General features: G+C 41.0%; 1 protein-coding gene across 4 annotated transcripts in view; it reads left to right on the forward strand.

Annotated features, from left to right (window-relative positions):
* Window positions 1–23,239, forward strand: part of PPP2R2A (protein phosphatase 2 regulatory subunit Balpha) — a 44,406-nt gene extending 21,167 nt beyond the window's left edge. For all 4 annotated transcript variants that reach the window (XM_061472487.1, XM_061472490.1, XM_061472486.1 and 1 more), the window contains 8 exons: window positions 12,399–12,496; window positions 15,736–15,901; window positions 16,460–16,572; window positions 16,825–17,002; window positions 17,690–17,854; window positions 18,325–18,494; window positions 19,317–19,408; window positions 20,249–23,239. In XM_061472487.1, coding sequence (XP_061328471.1) covers window positions 12,399–12,496; window positions 15,736–15,901; window positions 16,460–16,572; window positions 16,825–17,002; window positions 17,690–17,854; window positions 18,325–18,494; window positions 19,317–19,408; window positions 20,249–20,528 — 1,262 coding nt within the window. In that variant the 3' untranslated portion in view covers window positions 20,529–23,239. The remainder of the gene's footprint in view (window positions 1–12,398; window positions 12,497–15,735; window positions 15,902–16,459; window positions 16,573–16,824; window positions 17,003–17,689; window positions 17,855–18,324; window positions 18,495–19,316; window positions 19,409–20,248) is intronic.
* The last annotated feature ends 1,540 nt before the right edge of the window (window positions 23,240–24,779 follow it).

Consider the following 24,779-nt stretch of genomic DNA (forward strand, 5'->3'; position numbering starts at 1 on the left):
AGTGCTGCAGTAATGAGAGTACAACTTGTGTGGCTCATGTTAGAAACTGCCTTGGCTGCCAGAGTTCTGTGGCATGCGATTGAAGCCAAAGGTTTGGGGCTTCTTTGCTTGCATCTGAACAGGGACAGTTAATTCTTCCAGGTTAAGTGTAACTGATGAGTGCTGTGACAAGAGCAGGGCACAAGCATACCTAGGCCAGGTATCTAAGCGTCAGATGGATTTTATTTAGTAGATGATGCTTTCAGAATGAGTAAGTTAATAGTTAAAATGCATTTAGGTTCTTAAACATTGGTGTTGCTTAGGTACTTTGTTTACTTGATACTGCTGCTGTTCTTGTTTATATTTCAGATCAAAAACATCCTTTCTGATGGAGTGTTAGATAGCAGTTAAATTCAGGGGTGCACAGTCCTTGACAGTTCTGTTATCCAGGGGGTGGAAACAACTGTTCCCAGTCTGGGGTTCTAATGTTATAATCCTAACCTTGAGTGAGGAGGAGTGCACACTGATTGAAGGGGGATTGTTGCAAACCCGTGTGACACCTTCTCAGTAGGAAGGCTGCTCTTCTCCTTTCCTCACCTGAAAACAGACTGAAGCTTTACAGGTTGGAGCTCTCAGCAGCTGCGTTTTGTGATGTTCAGAAAACTGAGCCCCAGTAGCTTCCCTATTGTACAGCTGGCTGGTATTGGAAAATGCGCAAGTGTTGGATTTGCTGATGATTCCATTTTGTTCAAGAGCCAAAGCAGTTCTGATGGTTGGAGGGAGGAAATGTTGTGGACAGATTTTAACATGATGATTATATATTATTTTAGACGGTATTTTTGTGTTTGATTTTTGCAGTGGCTGCAAAGAACAGGCTCAAGGAGAAGCTGTGACCTCTAACTGCTTGTTCCTCCTTGTGAATAAGTGTTGTAGTTCTACAACCTGTGAGATTATTCACCCGCCTTTCTAAGGTTATTTAGGACAGGTACCAGGAGTGGGTCTGGATTTCTGCCACTTCTGCCTCTTATGTTTATGATATTAATAAACTGGTGTCAAATGTCCTGGGAACGGGTGATGCAGGTTGAAAGACCTTTGTTTCAGCCAACAATAGACCTGAATTAGTGTGAATAGGAAAAGCAAATAGGCACTTCCTGTCATATTTTAAGGAACACTTGAGTTTGGGGCAGTATGTGTATTAAGAGATTGAAACTAAATGCTCATCATTTGCTTTTTCTCCCTAGTAAAACATTCCCTGTGTGTGTACACACATGCATTCCTCGTTCTAAACAGGATTGCAGTACTAATACAATAGTAACATCATAATATGTTTGACTCTTTTTAGGGTATTCTTCAGGGGAAGAACTGTAAACTTGTGTGAAGAGCTAAGGAGGGCAATTGTCTTAGTTGTTGCTTTCTTAATTGGGTTTGCTTCCATACTAGAACTTGGGGGCCTCTTGGAAAGACTGTAAACTATTTGAATAAAGACTATCCGGGTGGTGCTTCAGACCACCTTGAGGTTCAGTTGCTTTTCACAGGGTATTGTAAAAGCCAGAACAATGCTGTTTGCGGTTTCAAGGCAGAGGATGCTTGTAGAGACTCAAGGGAATTCTTATTAGGTATTAAATAATGCTTTGTTATTGAGTTTGAAGAATTTTCAGGCTGATGTAGCTTGTGTTGAGTTGAAAAATTGCTCTGTCTTGAACAAATGATGTTTGCACTTTGCAGTAATATGCAAAGTATTATTTGGATAGTAGTAGTCTAACAGAGCTGTGGAGGGCTATAAGAAGCTTCATACACATGCCCCTCTCAATTCCAGGGTGAGAAGGATCATAGGATACACGAGCTTAGGTCTGTGTGTAAAATATACCCTCAGAGGTTCTAGTAATGCGTAGGTGAGGGCAGCTCCCAGGGGACTGCAGCCATAAGGGCTCCAGCTAATATCCTGCTATTCTCAGTGTGTGATGTTCCTTACATCACTAATGCTGGTGCCGAGTTAGCCTTCCCAGTTACACACACACTGCCTCGGTGTTGGCAGCCAGGTCAGCAGGAGCTTTTTGTTGTATTTATATCAGTCCAGATGCAACATTTAATGTCCTTCTTCTCTGAATATGGTTAGACTCCCTGACCTGTTCTCCCACTAGACGGTGTCCAGCTTAGGGGCAGGACAAGGTACTGGGAATGGTGTTGGTTTGCAGCTTGTCATGAACTAAAGATACTGCTGTGGTCGATTTGTTCTCTGTCATACAGTGGAAGAAGGGAATGGGCCTGTTGGTTTCCCATGCCTGTGTTCTGGAAGGAGCTGCAGGAATGTCTGCAGGTTTAAAAATAGCAAGTAATTAATCAGGGTGATGAGGGTTAATGATTTCTATCCAGAAAGCAAACAGCTTTGCTTTTGTTTATATAGCGAGAACATTCTTCTACCTGCTGCTGGTATGAGATTAATATGAGAGGATTTTTCACTGTAATTCTTGAAGCACTTCATTCATAACTAATTTGGGGTTAAAAACCTGAATCTGTTTAATTCTCTTCTCAGATGGAATGGTTTCAAGGCAGCTGTTCAGGATTGTTTTCAGCTCTACAGGTTGGTTTCTTCTGTAGCTTTACAATAAAGTTTGCATAAAAGGGGTTTTAGGATGTGGCGCCAGGTTTGGCGAGGAGAAATAAAACCTCTACAGAGAGGTATAGTAATTTAGTGGTTATAGTAATTGTGGTACAGGTATTGTCTCACCAGTCCCACGATGGAGCACAGTTTTAAGTCAATTTAAGGTATAAAAGTTCTTTCCCAAAGCTCACACTAATTTTTAATGCGACCGCTTTAACTCCTGTCACAAAGATGAAACTTTAAAGCAATCTAATGTCACTTTAAGTGGTAGGAAGTTGGGACCAATCAGTTCAGGTTAGTGCAGGTCACATCTGTTTTCAAAGTGCTTTGACCTGCTCCTGTTTTGTTGTCTCTGCTTTTCTCTATGCCACCACAGGTGTCTTTGAGTCTGTGTGCTGAAGACTTTGAATTTCCTACTATAGATGGAGGCAGGAAGCCAGCGGTCTGAGGTTTAATTCAGTTTCCTTTCTGTTCTAGCAGTGCCAAATGCTGACCTTGTTTAGGGAGCTGCTGTAAGTGTAAGCTTGTGGAGACTGCACATAGAGACAGAGGTGACTGCACATGGAGACAGAGATGCAGTTAACTGGCATTTCAGTTGTGGGCTCTGTAGCCTTCTGCAAGTACAGCTCTGCTGTCTGGAGATGGGGTTGCTCCTCAGCATGTTGCTTGTATTGCCCCCACAGCAGACTGCTTTTATAATACCCTCAGTTCAGTCTTAATAAACTCTGTTAGCTTAGGAAAAAAACAAACTGCTCCATATAAGTGAAGTGTTTTAGGGATCATTCAGTAGAGTTTGAGGTGCTGGTCGAAGGTGGTGAGTACAGTGTTCCCTGTAGTAACTTCTGCTGCTTCTGAAAGTGGCTGTTGTTTTAGCACACTTGTTCGTTGGCCTCTTGCCATGGTCCAAAAATGGACCATGGGGGCAGCTAGGGATATGAATTTGCTGGTGGAAACTTGACCTGAATGGGGATGTTGAAGCTTACAACAAACAGCAGTTGCCCAGAGAGGCACAGTGATTGTTTACCAAACACAAGAATTAAACTGTTTAGTATGCTGCTACCTGTACAACCTAAAAAGTGCACTTTGTGTTCAATATTCCAGTCTGTGAGTTGTGTTTAAATGAGGAAGTTGCTTTAATATCACATTCATGATCACTTCTGACTGTGTAAGGAGCTGCTTTTCCAGGCAGGAGGTACTGTATTGTGGTAGATGGTGATCCTGTTCCCTGCTTTACTATTAGACTTCATCTGCATTTGTTACTATTACAACTTGTAAAGAGTTTTGAGAGTCAGTTCTGTTTCAGTTCTGTTCTCTGCAGTTCTAATGCCATCTTCTCACTGCTGCTTTTCAGCCAGGAGCAGCTTCTGTTGCATAGGGCAGATGGATTTGGAGTTGTATTCTTTGAGCATTGAGCCTAGTAAAGCTCTTTAGGAGAATTACTAGCCTTACCTAAAGCCAATGGCAACAAGATTAAGGTATCACTGTATTATTTCAGTGGGAGGGAATGGAAGTTTGCTGTTTTTTTTTTTTTTTTTTTTTTTTTACTAAGTCCTGAGGTTTAACAAAAATGGTTGGTTGTATAAATTCACAGAACCACATTATTTTGACCGTATGACTTAAGTTGCATTATCTCTAGGCTATCTAAGAACATGTTATAAATGCATCTGTAAATTCTAAGCCATCTTAAGATGCATACAGCCTATGACACAGTTCTTGCAGTGCTGCTTCCTTCCCTTAGCTTTTATTGTTCCTGCTTCCATTAAAAATGTGACTTAATTCAAGCTCCTACTTCTCAAGGCTGGTGATAAGGGTTCTTGCTGCCATTGCCTGTATGTAGATTTGGCAGCATGAAGAGTAATATCAGGAGGATGTGGTAAACTTAAGGATACTGCCTGAGCCACACTCTGCTGTGGAAGAAGGGCAGAGAGCTCTGCTTACCTCTCAGCACGCAGCAAACTGATGCAAAACTTCAAGGTAGGCACTGGTCATGTGAATGTGACTTGGGAAGCTACAGGGTAAAGCTTGGTCAAGAGATGGGTCCAACCTTTATTTTAGGGAGCTGAATAGAAAGTTAAAAATAAGATGTGTAACAATAATAGCAATGAGTAAATCACTCAGGCTGTCAAACCCAAAGTTTAACTCCCAGTTGTACCTAGGGCTTGCCTGCTCGGAACATGACTTTTTTCCTCTAGGACTGGCAAAGTTGGAGAGAGAAGGGGAGAACAAAGAGGCAAAAAAAGAGAAAATGGAAATATAGGAACATCCAAGAAATAGATGGGAAATATGGGGGGTGGGGGTGGGTTAGGACTGCTTGAGAAGGCGTATATTTGGTTAATTTACTTAGGGTGAGTAACTGCTGCAGGGAATATAAGATGTGAAGTGCTACATGTATTCACTGTTTGGAGACTGGTATCTTGCCTGTGTATGTTACACATAGATACATATGTAAATAAGACTGGGAGAGTCCCAACACTTAAATACACCTTTACCAAACAGGACCAGAGTGCTCCCAGAACCCGTGGGGAAGGTGCTGAGTTCACGACCATAGCATGCTTCTTCCAGCATCACAAGGCTGCAGCGCTCGGAACGAACATGGATGCTCGCGAACTCTCTGGAAATCCTTCTCCCTGAGTGCAGGTTTCCCAGACTTGCCCAGGCCAACGAAACCAGCTGAATTACTGTCTGCTGCTTGAACCACGGCTTGGGCTCCGGCGTGTTTGTGCTCTCCCCCTGGCAGGGCCAGTGGCAGTGTGAAGCTTAGCTGGCCCTCATACAAATTCCACTCCCCTCCCTGGTGAGCAGGGAGCTTTGTGCGCTCTTTGTGTGCAGCAGGATTGCAGGACTGGTACTTGGGAAGGGAACAAGTAACCAGCTGGCTCCTGCAGTGCTGCAGGGCACAGGAGTGGGGATTTTTGCCACAAGGTAACCCCTTTCCTTACTGCTGTTACATAGTTTTCATCCTGTCTCCATACTTCTGAGGGATTAATAAATTTTTTAATGGCCTCTCCTAGTAGAGATGTATTTAAAGGACTCCTGGAATGACTCTTGAGAAGTAAATTGAACAGTAGGAATGCTTTATCCCAGCTGCCTTTAGTTTTGTTGCCTGGTCACTTCTGAGAAGCGGAATGAATGCAAAGAATCACTCTTGAAAGTGAATGAAGGGAAATGAAGTCAATAGTAAAACCGGTCATGGTAACTTGAAAGTATCTTTGCGTTCCCTTCCCCCTCTCTACATACATAAATTAGGGATGAGGCTGGAATGCAGAGGGTGTTTCCTTTTATACCACCAGTACTAAATAGCTCTTGTCATTTTCCTCACTCTCTCTTGTGCTTAGAGTTGCGGTATCCGCTGTTGGGAGCTCTCCTCTCTGCAGCAGACATGTATTTAACCAGCCTTTCCGATCACGCTGAGGCTAACACTCCTTTCTTTAGCTTCACAGCCTTAATACACAATGTATTGGGAATCTTGGTAAGTGTGGTGTGATGCTGGGATGGCTCAAACAATGAGTGCATTGTGTAGCTTAAAAATACTTGAAGCCTTGGAAGAGCTTTTGTTTTGTCTCTAGTGTTTTTCGTTGTTTCTTCCCCCCCCCCCCCCCCCCCCACAATGAAGTACATGACTACAAACCAGAATCAGTACTGGAAATAAAAAAGGCCATAAAAAGTCCTATATTGTTGTGATTAGCTGCGACTGGAGTTTGAGTTTTTGGAAGTTGCATCTGTTCAGTACTCTGAAGAGGAAGGCTTTGCCTCATGGTGGATTAGAAAGGACCAAAGACATTCACAAGTGATTTGCACGTACTTATGGTCCCCAGGTTCTCCTGGACAGGTACTTCTGCTCAGCTTTGAGAGTGTTGACTTGATCTTCAGAGATAATGTGGGAAGAATGGCTCAGGTATGCACAGTAATTGTGTGTTGAACTGGCTTCACTGTCTTTATCCTTCTTGAGGTTCATCCAGTCCTGCTGCTACCTCAATCTGAGGCTTTTTGAGCCTCATGGGATTTTTAAAATAATCCTAAAAATTGTTTTTTGTTGCAAAGTTTCCAAAGTATCCTTGGAATGATCACGTAATACTTAGTTTGATCAAAAGGGTTTCTTCTGTGCTTAAGGATGGCAAGCTGAGGTAGTGGGCTCTATGTGTGGTCAGTGAATTGTCTTTTTACTCCTTAGGACACAATACCAGGCTAGAAGTAATCTGCTCTACATTATAGACAAGATTGGTTTCAGCTGGTGCTTTGGAAAATTCCAGAAATGGTATTTTGAGCCACCGGGAAGGTGCAGAAACAAGGACTAAGGATCAGAATGGTTTTTAAAATACTGCAATTCTTTGTTAGTCCTTGGGAACATCAGGAGATTGCTCCACTTGTACAAACAGACCGATTGAGTTGCTCTCTGCTTAGGCAGCAGATCAACGTGAGTCCAACAACTTGCCCAGAAACCTTTTGGGTCTGGTGAAATAAAGACGCTCTTTGTTCACTGCCGTGATTGACTTGCTGCTGTGGAGTAGGTGACATGTTTTGCCTACCAAGCATGTTTTATAAGCAGAGTTTATATAAAGTTCATGGTACACTAAAATAGATAGCCTCTTCTGTACTAATAAAATAGCTTTTATTCTATTATTGGGAACAAATTTAATACAGAATTGCTTTTCAGGCTCACAGTGGGCCTCTTGGAACTAAGTAATTGGGTTGCATTATTTTCTTTTGCTTGTTTGGATGCCTAAAGCTGTTTTGTTCTTTTATTCCATCGACCTGTAACAGTGCTCAAACTTCAGCACAACTTTTTCTCTTAGCGTTTCAGCAAAGCTGTTTGTGATAGTTCATGTGTGGTTCTTGTTCAGCATTCACTGAAGGCCCCCAGAGTATGAAAGCGTTTTTTTTAGCCTCTGTCGTGGAATTTTCCTTATTTCAAACACTGCTTTCCTTTAAAGGGGGAAAAAGCATTGTCGTTGGAGAGATGTGTTGGATTCCTTTATTCATCTGTCTTTGAACAATGCATTTTCACTTGAACTGGTCATTTTTCATATGTGCACTGGCCCAGTGCCTCAGATTTTCAGGCCAGCTGTATCCTGCCTGACAGACCAGGTGAATTACAGCAGCAACAGTTGGTGTAATAAATATTGACTATGAATTCTGAAATTGGGATTGTTCTCTTTGGAAGCCCACTGGGAAGCGGTTCAGGTTTGTGATGAGTGACTGTTCTCTTACTAGATGATATATCAGAAGTGTGTGGCTGTCACTGGTTAAGAATTGCTTGGGAGCTTCTGGTACCTTTTCACATGGTGAACTGCAAATGCCTCAAGCATTTCTTAAAGGATTATCAGGGGCTTGAGATAAATGTGGCCCTGTCATTCCCCCTTCCTAGTTCTAGAAACCTTGTTTTGATTCCTTTGCTTTGTCAGGTTCCTGTCTCCTTGTCTACCTAAGAAGGCACTACCTTCACTATTTGAAGGTAGTGAAGGTAAGTGTCCAGACCTTGCTGATGGCAGCACTTAAAAGTGAAGGTGTGTCATTGAAGCAATACATAAAAACCTTAGAGAAGGTTGAGAAAGTAAAAGGTCACTGCAAAGGAGAAGCAACCTTGATGCAGTTGCCAGGAGCTCACCTGTAGCTGTTGTACCTGGGAGAGCTGTGAGGAGGCTTTGAGGACTTCTGGTAGCACAGGCTCTGCGCCCTTTGCAGGTGCCAATGGGTCCCTGACCCATCAGTTCAGTGGGAGTTTTGGGATCACTGCCTTGGTTTGGCTTTAGTGTGTTTTGCCCCTTTGAGGTAGGTTTTGTACTGTAGTTTCGTTTAATTCATAGCATCCCTCGGTGATGTACATGTGTAAAGAGATTTTAGGCTGTGTAGGGGATGCCCTCCCCCGATCCTCCCTTACTTTCACATCACTGAAACCCGTTATTTGGAAGTATTTAGTCTCTGAAGTGTTTCTGATATTGACCAGAAATGTTTATGAAGGTATATTTAGATGAAACTAAGTACATCTTTGCAAATAAGTACTTCTAAACACTCTAGTAACCCCTGAGCTGTCTATCCCAAGTTATACAAGAGGGAGGAGCTTAGTACAGGTATTGCAGGTATGCTACAGGAATGTAGATCTACATTTCTGTCCTGGTTTTGCTTTTGTCAGAATGATGTATTCAGCTTCTGTGTCTGGTGTTGCCCTGTAGTGTTTTAAAACAATCTCAGCGTTTGAAATGTCTTCAGCATTTAAGTGCTTCATCTTGGTGTCAAAGGTGCCTCAAGATGTTTGGGGAGAGGAGAGAGACAAGGCTGATCTCCAAGTCACAGTTAGCTTGGTGGAAGCTGTTAACAGATAATGCTATCTAACTGTATCCTGTGAGGGGTATGGTTATCAGATAAGGTTCTGGTGGTTATTTGTCTCTGATACTGGTACTTGAAGAAGAGGGCATTGAAATGAATTCAGCAGTAAACAACAGAATGCAGCAGTTCCCAAAGGCCAGTGATGCTGGTGACAACTGAGGGCTGTACATATGCTTCTCCCTTAAATATTCTTCCCTGGTGCTCTTTGCACAGAAGGGATCATTTACAAGCTTCTGGGCAGTGAGAGCAGCCCTCGGTGTTTGCAAGACTCCCACCTAGAGACTGTAGCAAAAATAGCATGCACAAAAGGGAGGAGGCAGAGGGAAGGCAGCGCGTTCTATAGATGCTCTTTTGCCCGTTGCGGTGCGGAAGGACTAAAATAACTCTCCATGTAACTGTCATGGCAATTGTAGTTACCATTTGAAAAGGAAAGGATAACGTTGGTGCTTTTTATTTTGGCAACGAGGGTGTTAATACAGATGAAAATACCCAAGTGAATCAGTGCACTGCGGAAGATGAAATGCTTCCCCTGTCAATTCTCAAACACTATTAAATCCACCCAGTTCAACACCAGTGCCTTGATGTCTGTCTCTTTCTTTGACCAAGGTATGGGAATACAGTATCCTTAACGGTGAGTTACTGGATTTAAAATGTGTGGCTGGTTGCTTTGCTCTCCAGTACTGGTTGTTTGGTATGAAATATGTATCTCAGCCCTGGTTTGGGGCTGCTTAAGAAGAAATCTATTTTCTGCCTACTTTTTTTAGCACATTTTTGTCCTTGGAAAGGGGACAGTTTGGGATCACAGCGTAAAAGGCATGTTGGATTCTAGAGATGTATCTTGAGTTTAGAAACTATTTAATTTGTCATTGTGATTGCTGCTAAAGAATGTATTCTGTTTCTAATGTAAAATTGATCCAAGTACTTGAAAAGGTCTTTTGCATAGGGTTAGTCTGCACCAGGGAGTTTTCAGACCCTTGTCACCACTGGCTGAGCCTGCTGGACTTTTTGGAGGTGTGGGGATGTTAGTACTTGAAATTCATTCATGCGTTTGAGTATCAAGACGAAGCAGGACTTGGATCACCTTGGAGATCACTGACGTTGGGAGTAGATAATAGTGAAAGTTAAAGTAAATGCAGAAAGAATGAATGCCTAGGATGGTTCCAGACAAGTGGTTAACTTTCTGCTATATTTGAGATTTGTAGAATTATTAATTCTAGGTATCTACATAATTAAATATATATTACATCAGAAAATGGAGGTTTTATCCCTTTAAATTAAGATTTTTCTAGCTGTTGTTGTTGCCTGATCTAATCCTAAGTCTTTTGACCTTGTAAAACTTTACAGTGACTTCACCAAGTAAGCACTAGGATGAAATTGCCCATCTATACTTAGATGGATATATAAGATTTTTAAGGCAATTTTTTGTTTGCTGTTCTCCTTCCACATACATGTGCACTTCTAGATCTGCTGATAACTTGTGTATTGTCTTTTCTAAGACCGACATAGCTTGCAGTGGTTTTCAGAACAGTAATTATTCTGTATAGTTCTTACTATCGATACATGAATTATCTTAGTTTTCTTCAGTGCATTGATAACTTCCTTAAGGTCTTACCCTATCAGAGGATTACAACAGTGTGATTTGCATTGTAAGGAGTAGTCGGAATCAGATTGCTCAGTTTGCTCTTGGCTCTTTTTGCAGATTGGATTTGATTGTGTGTTATCTTTATGCCCCGTTCACCTGTGATAGGTACATACTGAATGCTGTATCTTCATCTGAATAGTATGTGGTCTTAGGTCTTACAGATGTGAGAGGTATCGCTTAATCTTGTTCACAAACACATGAATGAATGGCTAAAGTGACCATAAACCTCCAGGAAAAAAAATGATGTGCTCTCAAATCAAGGTTTTCCTTTGTGTGATGTGGATCCTGGTTTAACTACGCACAGGTTTACATCACATTTATGTCCTTAACACAGTGTTCTTGAGAAATAGCAGCCAGTTTGTGTTTCAGCAGTGTCAGGTTATTGTGGCGAGGGAGGTCCATGGAGATAATCTTGCGTTTAGCTATAGTTAGGTGGCAGTTTGTGCTGGGTATGTGGAAAATACAACTGAGCTGTATGGACCCATTCATGCCAAGAATCTGACTCTGCATCTTTTAGCCGGTGTGTCTGGGCTGTCTTTGCATTGTGCTGTGCTCAGACACACAGACTGCATGCTCCTGGCTGCTGTGTAATGCAGTTATGGAAGAACAGCTTGCTCATGTCCTTGGAGGCCACCGCCCATGTGTTTGGGACAGCCCAAGGATGATGTAAGTTTCTTTTTGGTATTAAGATGAATAAGAGGAAAGTCCTGTGCGTTTCACTGCTTCACAATGAAATACCCCTGTTGCTGTTCATGATAAGATAGCGTCTGTGCTATGCTGCATGATAGTTCTGGTTTAAATCCAGCAGTAGCTTTTGGTCTGTAGAGCAGGTACCAGCCCTTTCATAACTCTAAAACATGTAGAACCCATCCAATAGAAAATGTGGATACGCTGTTTATCTCCATTAGACTGACATGAGAGCAAACTATCCCGAAGACCTGCATGTGTCAAAACTTGCAGGTATTTTCTTCTGCAGAAAACTAGATTTATATGTTTGTTTTGCAGCTTGAAGTAAGTGCTTGAAGAATGATTTGGCTCCTGCTTCTGCTGTTTGAAAGTATGAGGGGCGTGTGTGCATTTGAGAACATGAATCAGTGTGTGTGAGCTTAAGTCATAATTTGTCCTTTTGGTCTACAAGCAGATCAGTTTGATACTAGGTCATTGTCAATGTATATTCCCCATTTCATTTTAGCACTCCATATAAAAGTGTGCATGGTAATGGAAACTGTCCTCATCCAGAAGAGATACTCAAGTTTTTTAGGGAGTCTGTTGAATTGATTTCCTAATTTTCTGTAGCTGTTTTTGTTCCACTTCCTTGCATTCCTTAGACACTGATGTCTGAACATCTCCACCCCAAGATGTTTTGCCCTTGAGTTACTACATGCGTTCATAGTCCTTACAAAATAAAAAAGCTTTGAAATGGTATGGGTAATGATTGTATCTAAATCTCTTACCGGAAAGAATGGAGAAAATAAAGGTAGGAGTATGTATATACATAATCCCTCTGCTCTTACAGTACACACAAAATCCATTTCTATACTATACTGGAGTCGCAACAGAGAAACACCTCTAAGAGGTGATGATGTAAAACCTTTAAAACCAATTGAGTGCACAACACTGAACTTGGAACTCTGGCACGGTGAACTGTGTATACTAGTATGAAATGTGTAGCTTGAAAAAATTACTTCTGTATTTTTTAAGAACTCCCTACTTGCACTTTACTTCAACATAAAGATACTTAAACTGAATCAAAGTGTGCATTTTCTTTTTTACTTATAATGGTATCTTTCTTGAACACTTAATATTTAGGAGAATTATGAACTTAATGGGTTTATTTCTGTTCCCATGCAGCGGATATAATTTCTACAGTAGAATTTAACCATTCTGGAGAGTTGTTAGCAACAGGAGACAAAGGAGGTAGAGTTGTCATCTTTCAACAGGAGCAGGAGGTGAGTGCTAACTATGTGAGGTATATTTAATACTCTGCTCTGTTCCCATTCATTCTCTTCTTAAAGAGGTTACACAAAGTGCATGGTGTGTAATAAGTGATTAAAATAATGAAACCTAAGAGTGAAGAAATTACTGAGAACTTTAGTGATGCTGTTGGAAATTAATTTGTCTTCAAACACTCTTTGGCTGTGGTCTAAAGAGCACTTAAGGTGAAAACAAAAAAGGGGGCTAGGACACAAAAAGACCTTGGGGAAGCTGAAGCTAGTTGGTTTGTAATGACTCTACTTGGCTGTGATGATTATTTCAGATTTCACTGTAGTGGGGGAAATCAAAGTTGTCCCTAAGTGAGTTTGTAACTGACCTAAGATGTCCTTGTCCATTCTGGTATCAATCAGGTAAAATCCTAGAGTAATAGTAGCAATGGTATCTCTTCATTTTATACTTGTTCTTTTGGTCTTTGCAGAATTCTACAGACAAATCTTCTGATGCTAGGAAAGGGCCTCAACCTTAGTGTTGAGAGGAGACGTGAGATGGAGTGCTTGGTTTTTTAATTAAAGATGTAGTTAGAAGTTGACTAGGTTAGCACTTATTTCAAGGAGAGGATGAAAGGCACTTCTGTCACTGCCTAGAAAGGTCATGCTGGTATTAGTGTTTCATTCAATTTCAACTCTAAAAGTCCTCAACTTTAAGAATCCCACAGTTCCCCAGAGCAAGCTCCTTTCTGCTGGTAAGAGCCAACTCCAGGACAGGGCCTTCTCTTGACAAGTCACCGTGGTCAGGGGGAGCCATCTAGTGGGGTGTTCCCAACTGGCCTACCTCTGCCTGGGTTGCTTTGGCCAGAGTCTGGGGTGGACATAGTCCCACGTGTAATCTGCCTGTAGTTGTGGGGGGCACAAACCCTGGTGTTTTGTCACTCTGAGCTTTAGCTTGCATCCTTTAGGGATCCTTTAATGAAGCTTAAATAGCTATTTGCTTGCTTGCAAATGAGTTGTCTTTAAATGCCTACATTTGGTTTTGATGTGTAACCTATGGCTCATATCCTTATGATCTATGAAGCTGGGTACAGTGGGAACCACCTGGGTTATCAGATTGAGTTGCACAGTGTTGTTTTTGGCATAATTTGACTTCTCAGTGTTTAGGGAATGAGCAATGGGGACTTCATTCCCTAGTGCATTAGTAGTGAGTTATGCTACAGGCACAACTGTCTAGAGCAAGTTTTATGTGTTAGGAGTATCTAAAAGACAATGAACTATTCGAGTTGGATTTATGTACCACTTCCTATCACACAGCATTTGAGTGCTTTTCAGACTATACGTACAGGAAAAAAACCACTAACCCGTAAGCACAATAAGCTTAATATACAAGCTTGTACAACTTCACCCACTACCAAAAGGCTGCCACCTCTGGGCTGGAACGTGATGGCCCTTCTGCAAGGCAAAGCAAGTGACATTACACAAGGAGCAGGCAGGAAATGAATACTGTATCTAATTGAAACTGAAGGAGGAATTTGCGTAGGCAGCCTGTAATTACCTAAATTGGAATTTAACATGAGGCACTTGGGCCAACACCTCTTCTTGGGTGGATTTTTTTTGAGTGCCATGAGATACTCTGATGGTTTAAATTTTGCCTTTATCCCAAGGGTGGATTTCATCTCTTTATATATTACTCTAGTCCTTTACTACTCTACTACTCTAATACAGCTTTGCTAGACTCCACAAGAAGTATATTTAAGACTCAGTCGCTATGGTAAGTATGGAATTGAAGGAAAGTTCCCTGAATCATGACCAGCATTTCCTAAAGCACAATAGATTTCCTTTCGAAGTTGCCTGTTCTGGGCAGTGACCCCGCTTTAACTTGCTATGTCTAACTGAAACTTGGAACAAAGGTTCTTCCATTCTCTAGGGTGGGAAAGCCAGTGCAATTGGTAGGTGTGGTACAACATCCTAGTGCCAAATTGTATTTCTAAGCATTTTGTCCACATTTCCCTCCCCCACAGCTTATTGCAAAGTGTAAGAAATCCTGCCAGCTATTAATGTAAGGGTATGAAGCAAGAGAAAATGATGTGAGGAATGTAATACATGTGGGCTTGCAAGGATCATATCAAGAAGTATGTTCTAGTGAGGCACTAAGGGATGAAATGAATATAGATGGCATGAGACACACAAGGGAAGGAAGGAGCAAAGTCCCTAGTCAAGAACATATCCCAGGAAAGGCAACCTCATGAAGGGGGTGGGACAGGAATATGTTGCAAAATTAAGCTTAAATTAATGTCAGGTATTTCTAGTAAGCGCTGCTTCCAAAATGGGAATTTAAGGTTCAGTTCACCCAGTGCAGTATTGGTGTTAGGAAGCCACTGCCTAAAACATAGCTTGTAGGAAGAGGAATTGTGCAGGTTTGGAGGTTTTTCAGTTTTCCAGACGGTTCCATCCTGCACAGGCTGACTGCAGGTGTGACTTTTCATGTCAGGTGTATTATAGCAGAGGTGGGGTTTTTTTCCTTTCCACCCCCATCTCCAAATGAGGAAGAAAAAGCTGCTTAAGCAGTTTAGAAGGTCTTGGGGAATGTGGAGCTGCTTGTATAAATTTAGAGGTGACGTGTGGGATTTCGATAGTGTGCCTAGCAAGCTGAACTTGCCCACAGAGTAGATCTGACATATGTGTGGCTGTGTCATTCTCGTGGGGAATGTTCTTCTTAAAAGACAAAGGTAGAAATACTAAAGATGAGAGAATGATGAAGATTTTTGAGGGTTTCTTAGTTGTCTTTTTTTAAGAAAAGAAACCTTACCATGCCTACAGTGTTTAGGTAAAATGTTAGTTTGTAAGCTGAGCTGCTTGGAATTAACATGAGAACTTACTGGAGATGATATGCATGTGGCTGAGGGGAGTTTCTGGAAGTTCTGGGAATCCAAAGTTGCTGCCGTAACTGTCTCTGACGTTTTCTTAGCCAAAATGGTAGGAACTGTAATCAAAACCTTGCAAAAGAGATGATCCTCATTTTTGTCTGTTCCATGGGCTTGTTGCAGTAAGGCAAGTTGTACATCAAAGGGTACTCAAGGCAGGTCTGGCATAGGCAGCCAGAGAGTGTAGTCTTAACCTATTTTTGTGCTATTTTTTTATGCTAACTAGCAGTCTGCCTGTGTATCTTGCTGCATAAATATCTAGTTCTGGCTTCTGCCTGCAGCCTTGAAAAGCATTCTGCACATTGCATACATACCTTGATCATTTAATTCTCTTTTTAGAACAAAACCCAGTCTCACAGTAGAGGAGAATACAATGTTTACAGTACCTTTCAAAGCCATGAACCAGAGTTTGACTACTTGAAAAGTTTAGAAATTGAAGAGAAGATCAACAAAATTAGGTGGTTACCCCAGAAAAATGCTGCTCAGTTTTTATTGTCTACAAATGGTAAGTTATGACTTCACAGTTAATTTTGCGTGGTAACCTCGTTGCATACCTTTGCTATTAGGATTTTTGTCTGATTCTCTCCACTTCCAAAAGGCCAGAAGCCAGTTGGTTTTTAGTCCACGTGTCTAGGGATGTGGCTGTGCAGGAGTTACACTGTTTGAACTGTCCTGTTCTTCTGGCTCACCTGGATGCAGGAGTTCCATAGCGTGGGGTGGTGTATTCATCTTTTCTGATATGGTTGTTTTAGAGCAAAGGGGCTTGGTGAAGGTGTCATTGAGTACCTTCACCTGTGTCTCACTAACTGTGAGCGAGCTGACATTAATCATTCATAACAGTCCTCATTCTAATTGAAACTTGCTGTAACTTTATAAAGAACAAACCGCGGAGGAGGTCTTTCAAATGCTTTTTATCTTGTTTTCTCCAAGCGGTATTTTTGTCTCTTTCAGTACACGTAGGTGGTCTTGCTTGAAGGCTTCGTGTTAAAGTGCATCAACTGTGAAGATGAGTATCTTTCCTACAGCTTTGATCTTTTTTAAAACTGTGGCTGCTTTATTTCAGATAAAACCATAAAGTTATGGAAAATCAGTGAAAGGGACAAAAGACCGGAGGGTTATAATTTAAAGGAGGAAGATGGACGGTATAGGGATCCTACTACAGTTACAACACTACGGGTGAGTAGTTCACTTGGTGGATTAGCTACACTCAAGTGATTTCTCCTCTCCCTCCCCTGGCACCACAGATTAGCCTGTGGCTTAGTGAGTAACTGTCCCATCACATTATTAAGGTTACATTTTCTGTGATGTTAGCTGGCAGACATTTACTTCTGAGGTGATACTGAGATATTTTAATTGACTTGATGTATGCGAGCTACTGTGTTTGTAGTACATTTGCATCTCAAACTTCCATTGCTTTGTATTTTGCAGGTGCCAGTATTCAGGCCCATGGACCTCATGGTTGAAGCTAGTCCACGAAGAATATTTGCCAATGCTCACACGTATCACATCAATTCCATCTCCATTAATAGTGATTATGAAACGTACTTATCTGCAGATGACTTGCGGATTAACCTGTGGCACCTAGAAATTACAGACAGAAGTTTTAGTATCTTTTTTTGGTTACAACAAAGCTGTTGGATTTTCTTTCCTTTCATGAAAAGCTTTTCGTATAGTGTGTCTCTCTACATCCTGGTTATTTATCCCTGTTCCTGCTGAAGAGGTGGCTCAGCATGAGCAGTATAAGGAGTGGTTGTCATTAGCGTGGTGCAAAACACTCTTAGAAGAGGAAAAAAAGCTAAAGGTTTCAAATGAGATGAGCAGTTCTGGAAGGCAGGATCACAGTAAACTATCTTGTGAACATATTCTTGACTTGCAGTAAGAAGCAAGTCAGAAATAACATCCTTCTCTCAACAGTGCTTATGCCTTTTTGCCTTCTTAGCCTAACCATCAGCCCCTCTCATGTGTGACCCTGCAGATGTTATAGGCAGTAGGATCACAGGAATATGTTTGCAGATGCATTCTTTATAATGTAGTAATTAGAACTGAAACAAAGTTCTATGTGAAAAATCTTTGACATATATTAAGCAGTCTTTCACTGTTACAAGCATTAACTTCAAACTGCTGTAGAATGCAGTGTTACAGTTTCGTTTTCTAGACAAACTGTGAGACTTGATTCTCACTTTTATCCCGTTTCTGACTGGGTCCCACAGTCCTGAAAAAGCATTGCTGGATGCTTTTAAGCTGAAAGATGGGTTATGAAAACTGGAGACCATTTCTTAACAAAATGCTGTAGATATTGTAGATATTAAGCCTGCCAACATGGAGGAGCTCACAGAGGTGATAACAGCGGCAGAGTTCCACCCGAACAGCTGTAACACATTTGTGTACAGCAGCAGTAAAGGAACAATTCGTCTCTGTGATATGAGAGCATCAGCACTCTGTGACCGACATTCAAAATGTAAGTTCTGTTGTGCAGTGTTTGTTGTCATTTTCTGGAATATGATTATCTTGCTGCTAGATGAAATGAGGCACTGATTAGGAATAGATTAAGCATTGAATTGTGTGTATTTGTATTGGATTTCTGAAGTGTATTGACTAGATAGATCTAAAGCCTATATTCTAAATAATCTTAAAGTTAGGTTCATGTTTTGCCAAAGTAATGAATAAAGTTATTAGCAGCTTAAGCTGGAGAGTCTGCTTAGACAATGGGCTAGGAATGGCCTTCAGGAGGCCAAATACTAGGTGCTTGGTGTGTACTTGATGCTAGAAATCTTACATGTATGAATGAAGACTCCAAGTATTAGTGAGTAGTTCACTCAGAAGTGGATTGTGGCAAGGTTATTGAGAGGTTGTTAACCTAATGTGGGTGTATTGTATTGGATGAGACACAAGCTTACTTCTTGAAATGCCTGTCTTACTTTCCTGCAGTGTTTGAAGAACCAGAAGATCCTAGCAACAGATCATTTTTCTCTGAAATCATCTCTTCCATATCTGATGTCAAATTTAGCCATAGTGGTCGATACATGATGACTAGAGATTATCTGTCAGTGAAGATCTGGGATTTAAATATGGAAAACAGACCTGTGGAAACATACCAGGTATTTGGTAAAGATGATGTAGGCTAGAAATTATAAACCTTGAAGGATACTGAGTCTTACTAATAGTCTTGATGTAGCAGTTAGACTTTTGTCTACAGATGACTATATCCAGGGAAAGCAATGGTGGGATTTGTGTGTTTCACACATGTGCTTGAGGATCTTGCTAGTTGCAGGCTGACTGCAGAACCCAAACCCATGTTTGGGTATGAAAAAGCCTCCCTCTTACCCAGTAAAGGTTATCTTCAGCAGTAAGATAGTATAAGTCTTCAGATGACTTTATATTCTTGTGTTCCTTCCTGGACAAAGTGGGAGGAGGTAAAACATTTCCTTTGCAGAAGATGTTTTTAGCCAGCACTGAAAATTGCTGTGGTGTTTCCTGTATAAGGAAATTTGGGAAGTGATCTTCTCATCTGACTAGGAAAATCACACCATCAGACATCAGTCACCAAAGCATGATTTTTAGAAATAAGCAAAGTCTTTCAGGTATCTGAAAGGGTAGTGAAGGTATGAGAGCTGCTTGGAGAGAGGGAAAGCCTTCTGAAGGGCTGCCCGGTTCTGGGAGACAGCTCTTTCCCTCCCCAAATGATTTGCTACTCTTTGAGTTCATGTGAAGTCTTTGTAAAGCAGAACATGTTAATTCAGGCCTCTGCTCATTCTGCTCCTCATCCATCCAGAGGAGGGAGCTGTGTGTGCTCCGGTGGAGGGGGTGCGAGCAGTCACGTACTTCATTCCGTTTGGAACAGAGTCTGTGCAGGTTGTTTTACAGGTGTGCAGGTTCAATATTCCTTCAGTTTATCTACCTCAGTTTTTTTCTTTTTGCAGGTGCATGAATACCTCAGAAGTAAACTTTGCTCACTCTATGAGAACGATTGCATTTTTGACAAATTTGAATGCTGTTGGAATGGATCAGACAGGCAAGTTTAATTTTTCTCTCTATGCACTTAAGTTATTAAAATAGGCAACTTGAAGCATGACCTCGTACCTGTCTGGTTTTATTCAAGGACTGGCTTGGATAATATTTTAGTACTTCAGTAAACTTAAATGGATGTATATTAGCTCTTAATCCTTGATGTAGCAAAGCATGTTCTGATTAAGATGCCTTGTCAGCAAGTAGGGCACTTAGGAAAAACCTTCCAGGGGTTCTCTTTGTTACAACAAGTTGTTAAGTTTGCCTTGCTTGGGCATGGCTGACGAGCCAATAATAGCATTTGAGACAGTTGCTTTTGTGTTAATCGTGTAATTAACTGCTTATTTGCTAGATCTAAATCAGTTCACTGTAGCCCTACCAGTATTGTCAGATAGAGGTTGTTGGGTTTTTAACTTTAAGTATTCTTTGAGGCAAAGGAAGGGCAGGGAAACTTGTAAGTGTATATGTCTTATAAGGATCTCCTGTAAGGTATTATCACAAACTCAGTATGTTTGTTAGTACCTGAATTCATGCAGCTTTCATGTAACTAAAATTATGTGGCTAAAAATACGATGTATTTTGCTTTTGTTAGCTCGCTTCCTCATGTGTGCGTGAGAAGCAAACTGAGTGATGACAAATTAAAATGTTTAGATAACTGGACCTTTTAAGGTACACACTTTAAGGAGAAAGATACTATTTTTTAAAATCTATAAAACATTCCAATGCCTTAGTTTCACTTTAGCATGTGACTCAGTAAGGCATGATATTCATCGGGACCTTCAGGCTTCGTGAAAGGAGAGGTTATTTTCAACTGAATTGTTCCTTTCTTCTTTTTGCCTCTCTGCAGCATTGTCATGACAGGATCTTACAACAACTTCTTCAGAATGTTTGACAGGAACACAAAGCGAGACATCACCTTAGAGGCATCCCGGGAAAACAACAAGCCCCGTACCGTGTTGAAGCCCCGTAAAGTATGCGCAAGTGGTAAGCGAAAGAAGGATGAAATCAGTGTTGACAGCCTAGACTTCAACAAGAAGATTCTACACACAGCCTGGCATCCTAAGGAAAACATCATTGCCGTAGCTACTACAAACAACTTGTATATATTTCAAGACAAAATGAATTAGGGTTGGCATTCCTACCTGAAGAGTCCACTTCCTGCATAGTTGAAATAGTTGAATCTAGCATTTGTACCTGTAAACGAAAGAGAATGAGAGGTCCATTATGGCACCCCCTTTCCAGTGTTTAAAAATGTGCCATATGACAACACACTTTTATAGCTACATGGAGAAAGCTCTGTTGATGTGTCACTGCGTTCTTCTCCATGTCTGCTAGCCATTTAGGTGAGGATAGGGCACTTTTTAATTTAAATGACTACTTGCACCATCTTGCCTAATGGACTAGATTGGACTGTATCAACATCGGTTTACTCCACTTTTTATGCCTTCCATTGTGATGACGTCCAACACAGGGAAAGCCTTCAGTCATGCTATGGGATTTAATTGTGTAACCTCATTACTGTATCATTCGTGGCCCCCTTTTTTTATTAAATACAGCTCATTCTTGCTGTGGCTTGTAGCATTCCTCCTCCTTCTGGCCTCCTGGACTCCCCCTTTCCCTTTCACCCCCCTCCACCTCGCCTTGGTGGTGGTGTAGAAAAAACCCAACAAAATAAAGCACATGAAATGGGTCCGTTTGGGGTCAGTGGTAAAGGGGGTCTGTGTTGCAACCAATGTTTTAATAAACAGTTGACTGTAATCACTCCTTGCCATGTCTGGCACCAAAAAAAAAAAAAAAAAAAAAAAAGGAGAAAATAAGGAAAAAAACAAACTACTGAATAAAAGTGACAAAGAATGGAGAATCTGGGTTTTTTTTTTTTTGGTTGGTTTTTTTTTTTAATCTACCTCTTTATACAAATACTCTGTGTTTTACCTTAGATGCATGAAAATAAAATGATGTTTTTTGTAATGATTTTAACCAGTATTAATTATTTTTCATGGGAACGAAGAGAGGGAGGGATTTCACAAGTAGCTGCATTCGTTCATGAATAACCAGAACACCACTTCCATTTCAAGTCCATGAACTGCTGTCAGATTTTGCCACAATCTGAACACGTCAGATACTGTTCCAGTATCCTTGAAGGCTCTTTTTTAAAAACCCTATTGCTTAAATTGGAAGAGGAATAGAATTTTCAGGTTTTAAAATCTGTTTTACGGGACTAACGTCTTAATGTTTGGTTTTGTCCTGGTTTCTTCAATGCCTTGTTTTAGGATACAATACCTTTAATGCCTTGTTTAGAGTACGAAGTCCCCTGTGGCTTTTTAAACTGTTGTCTGAACTCTTGTCTGGCAGTATGATGTTCTGTAGTGCACAATACCACGTGATTACATAGATAATGACTACACTGCATTCTGAGATGCTCTATTTTCTGTATTTTATTGCTATCAGTAACTGAGTGGAAATGTAGTTTTACCATGCAAGTGTTGCTTTTGGCTTTGCAAAGTTACTGCACATACAGAAATGTTAAATGGTGCAACGATCAGAAAATACGTGGAGTACAGAAGCTGCATGAAATAAGTGTTCATAGTTATTTGAGATGAGAGATTTAAACTCTTCAGCAAATAAGGCTTATCCAAAGATGAACTAGATATCGATGCTTTATAAGGCTCATGAGTTTTTACCTCCAGATATTTTTGCTAATTGTGCTTTTAGGTTTCCTCCTCCTTCAAAGAAATGTTCAGAATGAAGTTTGAAAGTCGTAGTGAACTCGCCTTGACTGGGAGAATTTTCACTTTTCAGTTACCTATATTTAAATTATTTCTGTGGCTTAGTTATAGGTAGTTATTATAATGCCTTTATTATTTGATCAACTAAGATACTGTTTCTGCTGTAAAATTATGGCTGGGTTAGAGGCTAACAAGACTACTATTGCAGTCATACTTTAATTTAACTCCTTGTGCAGTGGTTTGAAAATGTAAAAATTCTAATATTTATTAGATCTGGTTCTCTTAAATACAGTATTTGTCTTGTAACATGCATGCCTGACCATGAGCCTTTGTAAGGGGTTTACCTTTTTTTTTTTCACCTGTTAGCCTTGTAAAGAATTGAACTGCCCCAGAGACAGCACCTGTTCTCCAATGGGTGAATAAACTAATAGGCCCTATTCCTGCTTGCATAGCATGTGACTAAATTTACTCGTGACTATACTTGCTAATAGTTAAGGAAACAACTTGTTGGGTAACATTAATCATGTGTATAGGTGTTTACAGGATCAGGGCCAAGGTTTATTCTTTTCTCATCACAAGGGCGAAGAGGTAATTAGATGCTTGTTTTGCATCATAGCTGGTAAAATTCATCTCCGTTTTGCGAAGAAGGGGGTAGGTTTAATGACTGCTATTTTGGGAAGTTGGAGGGTCATGGTATTAAGACTGCCACACTTGTATCTATCCCGAATGATGCACTGAATACCTGAGAAGTCGCTTAGCGCAGAGACAGAAGGAAGTGAGGATGTGAAGATGACACAGAAGGGAACAGGTAGACTTCCCAGAGGACAAAGTGCAGCCTCCGAGCAATACTACAGTCAAGCGAAACCACCTCAGACCTCAGCTGTGCGTGTCGGGATGGAATCAGGGGTTCTAACGCTAGTCTTGGGCAGGAGTTTTGCTTTTGGCAATAGCAGCGATCCCTGGCATGTCATCTGAGGTTTAATTTATCCTCACCAAAACCAGCTACTGACTTCGGTGTCATACTATCCAACTAGAGAATTCTCTAAGCACACTGTCCATTGACATATGCTGTAAAACTTATATTTTATTAATAAAAGTATGCATAGAATACATCTTGTCAGGTTGCTTTTTATCCTCTGTCCTGGCCCTCTCCTTTTTCTCTTACTTGCAGGTGGTTTTGAAATTACTGATCTCTTCCCTCCAGCACATTGCCTGGTGCCCCATTACACTATTCCCGGATTGTGATTTCTGGGTGTCTCCTGGAGCACTTCCCAGCACAGCAGCTGCTCTGCTCTAGAGGTCTTCTCTAGTGCCCCATGAAATAGTATGAATTCTCAGTTCTCTATCCTTTAATACCAGATGAAGTACAGACAAGTTCTGTTCCCTACTATCTTATCTGGAAGCAGAATGCCAAGAACGGCTACTTAAGCAGCTAGTATCTGTAAAATTACGGGCATACTCTGAACCTCAGTGATCCTGCTGTCAACAGTTAACATTCAGTGTAAGCTGATTATCCAACTGGTAAAATGCTGGGGCGTCAGAGTTCTGTGACTGTTGTGTCTTCACTGTTTTCCTGCTGAGAAGTGCCTGATGCCTTGAAAACAGTTGAATATGCAGTAACACCCTGCTTTCCCTTCCTGTTCTGTTGAGGCAGGATTAACTCCTACTCCAGCATTTATTATTTAACTACATATTCTTTTACTCTCAGCCAAACTGGAAAAGCCACAGTTGGTGCTGATAAGTAGAAACCTGTACTTCCCCCTCTTAGGGAGGAGCTGCTGGATGATGGAATGCTAATACTTCTGTAATTGTTTTATTGTTGGCTCTGGAATTAGTTGTTCATAGGCACAACATAATCTCCTTCGCACTGGTCTTCAGCTTTTCACCTCTGGCTGCAGGGAAGGTGTACAGCCTCCCAGTTCACAGGATACACTTCTGACATAAATTGAACAGAAGCTGTTTCCTTTTGCCCTTTGCCATGTCATTAATAAATCCAAGGATGGATGTACTGGATTGAGATGGGAGAGGTGTGCTGGAAGTGAGGTTGCTGTTTAATGACTAGCGGTGTCTTAGGTGACTTGTCTTGTGTTTGCTTTTAGCAAACATTTATTTAACCTGATACAGGAAGGTTTGAGCTTGTAAAAATGAGTGGTGGAAGAAAGCGATAGTGGCTGGAATAGAAAGAGTGAACATTTCTTTCCACACTGATAATACTGAGACACTAAGAAACTATGAGTTCCGTTTCTATACCAAATCTACTTTTGAATTTTAATAATCTCAACCTTTTGCAAACAATCCATCTATTGTTTCTCCTCCACAAGAGCCCTTGCAATTCTGTCGGTGCTCTCCACTAGGAGGCAAAATGTTACCAAAGAGAGGTGGATGCTTCAGAAATGCAAGGGATCACAGTAAGATACTGTGACTGTCCGTCAAAGCCATCTTCAGAATTGCCAGTCATCTGCAAGGACTATATGTCTGATCAGTTGTTGTTAGAGATAAAAAACAAGCAAGGCATTTCCAGGATGCATCATCACTGCCTCTGGCATGAAGATACCAACCAAGGTGTGGAGAGAAAAGACTGTTTGCTGGCTGGTGGATGCTGGCATCCATTTTAGCAACAGCTTAGCATTTTTTTTTCAGATTTGGGGCATA

This window comes from Pezoporus flaviventris, unplaced genomic scaffold (assembly GCF_033815535.1).
Source record: "Pezoporus flaviventris isolate CSIRO_AGI_PZ_B2104156 unplaced genomic scaffold, CSIRO_AGI_Pfla_v1 ptg000071l, whole genome shotgun sequence".
NCBI lineage: Eukaryota > Metazoa > Chordata > Aves > Psittaciformes > Psittacidae > Pezoporus > Pezoporus flaviventris.